Source organism: Conger conger, chromosome 1 (genome assembly GCF_963514075.1).
Source record: "Conger conger chromosome 1, fConCon1.1, whole genome shotgun sequence".
NCBI classification, from domain to species: Eukaryota; Metazoa; Chordata; class Actinopteri; order Anguilliformes; family Congridae; genus Conger; species Conger conger.
Genome location: NC_083760.1, coordinates 84,515,625 through 84,524,288, shown reverse-complemented (window position 1 = coordinate 84,524,288; position 8,664 = coordinate 84,515,625). Strand labels below are relative to the sequence as shown.

Genomic DNA, 8,664 nt, shown 5'->3' with positions numbered 1-8,664 from the left:
TCCATTAGGGATGACAAAGTCTTTGCTCTCACCAACAGCATACACCAAAACAAGAATTTCACTAATTCATAATAATTTACACTAACTCCACACTTGTGAGTGCAACTAACTGTTATTTGGAGACCTGCTGATACACTTTCACAAGTCTTTATTTAATAACTTTGTAATAATTATTGAATAATTGCAGTGAAAGCACCATCCAGTTAACTTGAACAGCTACCTCTAGCACAGCACCAGACACTAGATCACCTTACGATTCACAAGCTGAAGGATTTGCATCTTGCCAAATTGGCATACTGCATCAGGAAATCCCCTGCATTAATAAATGTTGTCCTCACTATAGCAATACCAAATATTAGTCATTGCATGCCTTGATTGACATTTTAAATGTTTTATCTGTCTCATTACTCACTGTGGCCATTAAAGATCCCATGACACTCTTAGCCAAGAGTACAGGGTTCCTGTGGAAGTCATGCACTGAATCTATACAGGAAGAGAAACTGTAACTTATTTAGTTTTTTTATTGATCCATCAGGGAAGAAGTCTAACACCCTCAAAGAGAGAGAGGTCAGAGTAATTCCACAAAAATTCAGTCAGCTTATTTAGCATTTAAAAGAGCTGATGCAGTCACAAGTTTCAAACACCGAAACAACATCAAGCATCTTGTGACAAAGAGACTCCATACATGCATTTTCTTGCTGGTTGCCGTCTCACGTATCTAACTTCAACTATCAAAATATTTACAAAGCTTCTTCTTGAACCCGGCTAAAAAGATAAGTACTTGCCGCCTCAGCTGAAGTGTGGTGAGCATTCTGGCACAAAATGGCTGCTGTTGCATTACCCAGGTTTCCCCATCACTTTGATAATGAGAACAGTGCTATACAAATGCAATAAATTATTATTATAAACAACATATGGGGTACTACAACCATGACAGGAAATTGGGGAAGCCACAGTCACCATTTTTCTTTCTAGCTCAGAACATTGTGCCAAAATTATCTAATAGAATATGTATGACAACTACAACCAAGTTTTAAACAAATGCAACAGTTTTCACCCACCCCTACCCATCTATGTGAGACCCTAACTCTCTCAATCTGAGTTCAGCGGCACCAACTCTGAACCGTATTCTGTCTTCTGGCCGCTAGGGGGCGAACACGGTTGCAGTTCAAAGTACTCAGTCAGTCACACTAACGCACGTGGCGTGGAGCGCAGTATCAATCCTACGTGTAGGCCTACTGTTCGTTGCAGAATAGCTACATTGTCATGTTTTTTTTTCAGGTTTTTTTACATTTGAACTTGAAATGGTGGGGTACCTACCAACAGTATAGGGAAATCAAAAGTCTCATACACAAACTAGTATTGAAGTTATTGTGCCCTGACGATGACTATTGCTTTTTAACAGCTGTTCCATGCGTGTTTTGCTATTTATGTCTCTCCTGTCACTCACAACGAAACCAAGACTGCGACATAGCACAATTTGTTTTGCAGTAAATAATATTTCTTCTGGTTTTTTGTTTCCTTGCACTTTCTACATGACACGACCGTGCTTTAAATATGTGTTAAACCGGAGATTGTTGGCCTGTATATCAATGTACGATGGCATTGCTTATTTGAAAACCTCCCACTAATCGTATCACTATAAATCTGATGAATCATAGCTATCCAAGAGTACCACCATTGATAGCTAATCTATTTTTCTCAGTTGGCCTATTGGAGTTCATTAAAGTGTAGCTATCGAGTAAACCGTAGGCTATGTAGAGCAGTCGCCGTAATTAGCCGTAAAGGCTGTAAGTGTTATATCTAGGCGGCAGGGACTCTTAAGACACACCTTCATCGTTTCCAGAATGTCAATATAAACTTTGGTAAATACACTAAACGCGTAATTTTCCACTACGTTTTTCTTTGTGTGCGTGTGTCTACTCATGACGTATGAGATATTTGTTTCATGCCTTTCTCTCGGTTTCTCAGTTGTCGGACGTAAGCCAAGCGTTTCACTTCACTCGCTAATGCACGGCAGCAGGAGCCAAGCCGATGGCACGTCGGTCGCTCTACTTGCCTGGAGTTTACTCGGATTGTCCAAATACAGCCAGGAAGTTTTTTTCAGATTGTTTCTACTCCCAAAAAAAAAGAAAGAAAAAAAGCCTAATAATACAAAATTATGCGTGTTAAAGCGAAGAACGTGTTATTCTGAGGAAGTGCAGTATCACCAAGAATGCGGATAGCCATTTATAATGAATACCTGTAAAGTTACCTGAAGAAACCAACCATTAATATTGTATGAAAAAGTAAATGCATTTACAAAGCTAACGAATCTATATGTATATCATTACTACCCCAAAAGGTAATCCATGAGATTTAACATCACAGTTGTCTACCAAAGTTTTCCCAGACCGAACCGCACATCTTGTTGGAGCTTAAAATTCAAAGGAATGGATTAGCTTTCACACCATAGCTAAACAAAGGCCTTTAAGAGTCCTTAGAATGAACTGACACCAGTTAAAGGACATCCATTGACGCAGAGCTCAATTCTGACATTTTAAAACTCCACTTTCAATGTAAGCTTTTAAACTCTGGCTTAAAACACACAGCTAAGGAATGGTTTACCCGAGGTAATAGTGAATGATTGGCATTGCCATCATCCAAAGCGCTGTACCATTTATGCACAAGTAAGTCTAAAAATGATAGTGACATTACTGTAGACTAGATTTTGCAATTTGTCTTTTATTTGGCCTCATTTCACCCCCTCCTTTTTATTTTGGGCACAGAGTACGCTAAGCCCTTTATAGACGTTTTGTGAGTAATACACACCGATCTTTTCCCCAGATAAGGTGTATGGTGTAACGTCTTCCGTTAAGGTGTGTGCCAACAGGTATAGAACAGAGCCAAACCAAGGCCAGTGCGTTTAATGTACAAAAGACATTAAAACGGGGCCAGGTACCGCCTCCCCTGAAACTACATGTCCATAGGCTGTCTTTGGGCATGCTCCATAGATCCGGGGCGGCGGTACACGTCCCCATTAACGCTGCAGAACGAACAGAAACGAGCAGTCTGGAGAATACTCTCATCCCCAAAAGAGAGAACTAAGTGCAGAGAGGAGCAGAAAATCCACCCCAAAAACATAAGGGACCATGTAAACCCTTATGCGTGGTACAGCCGTAGGTTTCGCCCCCTTTCCTCCAAGCTGCAGATTCCAGCGAGCAGCCAGATAACGTCCTGTTTTAGACAAGCTGAAATCAAAATTGACTTTTCCCTCAAGTTTCTTCAGTTCTTCATAACCTTACAGACACCTCTTGTACAAGTATATATTCCAAAAAAATGCTTAAAATTGTAATACTTGTGTATTTTCACACACAAGCTATTTTTCTCCATTCACTTCCGGGAAAACAAGATTTTAAGTGGATCAAATGGGAGTCAATGTTCTGTTCCACTTCAATCAATATATGCAATACAGCCAAACACTGCAGACATCCCTCTCACATCCATCAAGTGATCATTCCCAGATGTGCATTCACACAAATTCAGTTCTTAATCAATACTAGACAACCACAACACTTTCTTTTTTTGGAAAACAGATTTAATGGTTCAATTTTAAGGGCAGTAGTAGACCCATTACACACACACAGGTGGAAACACCCCCCACCCCACCGAGACAGCAAAACGGACAGCCCTTCCTCAGGGTGGTTGTGCTCGTGTGCGCGTGTGTGTGTGTGTGTGTGTGCACAGAAGGGCTGCCAAGCCGATTGGATAACAGTCCCAGATGGATGAGAGTAGGCGGCAGTCTGTCAGCCACCCACAATGCACTGCAGGCACAGACATGTAATGAAAACACAAAATGCGAACAAAACAAACAGAGTAGTAAGTGGTGACCGAGGGGCTCCGGTGCCCTGGCTACTTGTAGAACTCGTGCTCCTGTTCGTCCTTCTTGATGACGGTCTTGTAGGCCTTCTCAAAGTCCTTGGCCAGCACGATGTAGCGGTTCTCCCTCACCGCCAGCATGCCAGCCTGGGGAGAGAGAGGGAGGACAGGAAAGGGAGGAGGGGGGGAGAGAGGTGGGAGGAGAGGGGAGAGAGAGGGCAGGAAAGTAAAAATAACATATTTAAGCATTTCTCAAACACCCTTTTCAGCACCATTACACAGCACAGCTGTCCATAAAGTACTTTTTTTTTTAATTTTTTTATCACAGGCGACTGATACCGGTGAACATTTTAATTATGGCTAAGCAAGCACAATTGTAAAGGGTACAATGGCAAAAACATCCCAAATACCAGGACGCTAGAATGCGCCCAAAGAATGCATCTAAAGATCAGTCAATCACAGCTCCAAGCTCCTCGCCACACTTTCAGCTCCGTTCAGGGGGTTTGGGGAAAGGCAACCTTAAGCGAAACGGGTCTATTAGAACAACTCTCAGTTTAGAGGGATGAAGGGTAAAAATCAAGCTCAAAATGGCCGCCTGCCCTAAGGCTGCTGTTGCGGGCAGAAAGAGCTCCCTGTGATGTAACCAGGGTCAGAGAGGCGGGACGCCCTTCCTGTAGGACTGCTCTCACCTCCTGGCAGATGGAGTTGATGTCGGCTCCCGAGATCTTGTCTGGCCGGGCAACGTCTGCATATTCATTAAGGGCGAACCAATGCCAACAAAAGCAACAGCATAGCCAGACCAACTCCAGCGGAACTGACATGCTAGTGCATACTTTCAACACAAACTCACCTGGCCTGGCCTGCTTTTTTCTTTTCTTTTTCTTTTTTTAAACCTGAAAATGCACACCTGAACTGTGTCACAAACAGCGTGCAATAGCCTAGAAGTATTCAAAGTAATTTCTAACCATTAAAATGATAGAACATGAAAGAAAATGCACACTTCTGCCAAGCATAGAATAGAAACTTATATTGGTGTGGTTACCGTCACTTGTCTGCTTCTGATGCGCCCTGCTGGCCAATCAGTGTCATTACACATTTTTGCTTCGGCTCTCAGTTTCTCAGGGCCTGAAAAGACTACAAGGGCTAGTGTCTATATAATGTTTGTGACTGATGTTGAGAGAAAATGACTTTAGGGGCTTTAGTATTATATAAAGGCTTGCATTCCCAATAGCAGGAACATGTCATTTGATCAGCAGAAGATTGAGTATCATTCAAAAATGTATTATGACTGGAAGACATACTGTAACACCAGACGCATGCTGGCTGGGTTATCAGTCTGGAGACTAGAGAGGACACAGTCCTCCAGGACGGACGGACACACACACACACACACACACACACACACACACACACACACAGTCTAGAGACTGCAGAGAGGACACACACACACACACACACACACACACACACACACACACACACACACAGTCTAGAGACTGCAGAGAGGACACAGTCCTCCAGCACATACACACACACACACACACACACACACAGTCTAGAGACTGCAGAGAGGACACAGTCCTCCAGGACACACACGCACGCACGCGCGCGCGCGCGCGCACGCACGCACACACACACACACACACACACACACACACACACACACACACACACACACACACACACACACACACACACACACACACAGTCTAGAGACTGCAGAGAGGACACAGTCCTCCAGCACACACACACACACACACACACACACACACACACAGTCTGCAGAGAGGATACAGTCCTCCAGGTCCACTTCCTCAGACAGGTTCATCTTGCTGGTGATGGTGGAGAAGACCAGGCGCTTCTGCCTGCGGTCGGGCAGCGGGAACTCGATCTTACGGTCGAGACGACCGGGCCGCAGCAGCGCCGGGTCCAGGGTGTCAGCCCGGTTGGTGGCCATGATCACCTGCAGGGGGGGGGGGGGGGGGGCGAGAGAGAGCGCCATCACTCACACATCTGGACCAGCAGCAGGGAATCATAGGATCTCTCATAAACCCTTTAATCCACACACTAATCCTCCCTTCCCACAGTGCACCTGCACATGGAACTATTTAAATCCTAAAGGTCCGTTTCCACTGGGCGCGTGTGTGTGTGTGTGTGTGTGTGCACAGATTTATTCCTGTGTGCATAATGTCCGTGCATGCGTGTATTAGTCTGCTTATGTGCGCATGCACTAATGTGTGTGTGCATCTGGATTTATTCATATGTGCGTGCGTGTGTGTGTGTGGGTGTGTGGGTGTGTGTGTGTGTGTGTGTGTGTGTGTGTGTATCAGGGTGCCCATGCATGCATGTGTGGATTCATTACTATGTACATGTGTGCACGTGTACATGTACATGTGTGCACGTGTACTTGCACATACTTTATTCTTTACTGTGTTTGTGTGTGCGCATTCGCATATTTGTCAGCGTGTGTATGTGCGTGGGGGTGTGTGAGAGTCTCTCAGATCTGCTCACCTTCACATTGACGTTCTGGTCAAAACCGTCCATCTGGTTCAGCAGCTCCAGCAGGATCCTCTGAACCTCTCTATCAGCTGAGGAGGAGAGAGGAGGTCTGAACTTAAACACCGTTTACATTCACAAAAACTCACCTCTATCAGCGGAGGAGGAGAGAGGAGGTCTGAACTTAAACACCGTTTACATTCACAAACTCTCAGCTCCATCAGCGGAGGAGGAGAGACCTGAACTTATGGTGCGTATTGTGCATGTGTGCGTGGAGGGGGTGCGTGTGTACATTAAGGCTCTTCCTTTAACAGGTTAGTGAATGGTCCCGAGAGAACGGGACGGACAGACGGACAGACAGACAGACAGGATGGGTCCCATGCCCCCGCACCTCCGGTCTGTGCGTCGAAGCGCTTGGTGGCGATGGCGTCGATCTCGTCGATGAAGATGATGGCGGGGGCATTCTCCTTGGCCAGCCGGAAGACATCACGCACCATGCGGGGCCCCTCCCCCAGATACTTCTGCACAAACTCTGACCCCACCACACGAATGAACGCGGCTGGGAGAGGGAGAGAGAGGGAGAGAGGGAGAGGGAGACAGAGAGGGATGAGAGAGGGAAAGAGAGCGACAGAGAGAGGGAGAGGGGGAGGAGAGAGGGGGAGGGAGAGGGAGACAGAGAGAGGGATGAGAGGGAGAGAGAGCGACAGAGAGAGGGAGAGGGGGAGGAGAGAGAGGGATGAGAGAGCGACAGAGAGAGAGGGATGAGGGAGAGAGCGACAGAGAGAGAGGGAGAGAGGGAGGAGAGAGGGGGAAGACAGAGAGGGATGAGAGAGGGAAAGAGAGCGACAGAGAGAGGGAGAGGGGGAGGAGAGAGGGGGAGGGAGAGGGAGACAGAGAGAGGGATGAGAGGGAGAGAGAGCGACAGAGAGAGGGAGAGGGGGAGGAGAGAGAGGGATGAGAGAGCGACAGAGAGAGAGGGATGAGGGAGAGAGCGACAGAGAGAGAGGGAGAGAGGGAGGAGAGAGGGGGAAGACAGAGAGGGATGAGAGAGGGAAAGAGAGCGACAGAGAGAGGGAGAGGGGGAGGAGAGAGGGGGAGGGAGAGGGAGACAGAGAGAGGGATGAGAGGGAGAGAGAGCGACAGAGAGAGGGAGAGGGGGAGTAGAGAGAGGGATGAGAGAGCGACAGAGAGAGAGGGAGAGAGGGATGAGGGAGAGAGCGACAGAGAGAGAGGGAGAGAGGGAGGAGAGAGGGGGAAGAGAGAGAGGGAGAGAGCGACAGAGAGAGAGAGAGAAAGAGGGAGGAGAGAGGGGGAGGGGAGAGAGAGGGAGAGAAGGGGGAAGGGACAAAGAGGGAAGGGAAGGGGGAGAGAAAGACAGACTTAATCCAATGCAGTCACAATGACAGTTTTGAGCAGATAGAGGGTGCCCAGCAACAATCTCTGAACACATCACATTTAAGTTGTGCGGTGTCATGCACTCAGCAGTAGACAGAGAGATCAGACAGGCATTTAAGGCGGCAAGGTGGTTCAAACTGCAAGCTAACATTAGCTCACGATTGTAGTAAACAAAAAAGTTAATATGTTGGCAAACATTAGCTAACGGCATGAAAAGGTAGTGTGGGCCGAACAAAGTAGGCTGCTGATGGTGAAGACGCAGAGAGTTGACAAAAGTAGATTTTTTTTGGCTGTTACAATACACTTTAATCAATGTAATTCGTTCTTACTGTTTAACATAAATCACAGATAAGCAACGAATCAGCGAGCTGGCATTGTTAGACCACTTGAGTTATGATGCGTTGTGTGTTCAGAGATGCTCTTCTGCATACCACTGTTGTAATGTGTGGTTATTTGCATTAATGTCACCTTCCTTTTTTTTTTTTTTTTCAGCATCCTTTGCAAACTGTGTGTTTACCTGTAGTGTTGTGTGTGTGTGTTTACCTGTAGTGTTGTGCGTTTCTGTGTCCTTACCTGTAGTGTTGTGCGTTTCGGTGTCCTTACCTGTAGTGATGTGTGTTTGTGTGTGTTTACCTGTAGTGTTGTGTGTTTGTGTGCGTTTACCTGTAGTGTTGTGTGTTTGTGTGTGTTTACCTGTAGTGTTGTGTGTTTACCTGTAGTGTGATGTGCCACAGCCTTGGCCAGCATGGTCTTCCCACAGCCCGGAGGGCCGTACATCAACACACCCCTGGGGGGGTCAATACCGATCTGGAGGAGAGGAGTGAGTTAGTACTCAATCACCAATCAGCCAGCACCCCCCAATCACCCACCCAATCATGTAACCAATCAGCCAGCACCCCCCAATCACCCACCCAA

At 46.5% G+C, this 8,664-nt stretch overlaps 1 protein-coding gene across 2 annotated transcripts in view; it reads right to left on the bottom strand.

Moving 5' to 3' along the window:
* Positions 1–3,555: 3,555 nt before the first annotated feature.
* The window catches only part of psmc4 (proteasome 26S subunit, ATPase 4), a 49,032-nt gene continuing 43,923 nt past the window's right edge, over positions 3,556–8,664 (bottom strand). For both annotated transcript variants that reach the window (XM_061261759.1, XM_061261750.1), the window contains exons 6-11: positions 8,463–8,556; positions 6,746–6,913; positions 6,370–6,446; positions 5,653–5,821; positions 4,548–4,603; positions 3,556–4,005 (exon numbers count right to left, since the gene is read on the bottom strand). In XM_061261759.1, coding sequence (XP_061117743.1) covers positions 3,892–4,005; positions 4,548–4,603; positions 5,653–5,821; positions 6,370–6,446; positions 6,746–6,913; positions 8,463–8,556 — 678 coding nt within the window. In that variant the 3' untranslated portion in view covers positions 3,556–3,891. The remainder of the gene's footprint in view (positions 4,006–4,547; positions 4,604–5,652; positions 5,822–6,369; positions 6,447–6,745; positions 6,914–8,462; positions 8,557–8,664) is intronic.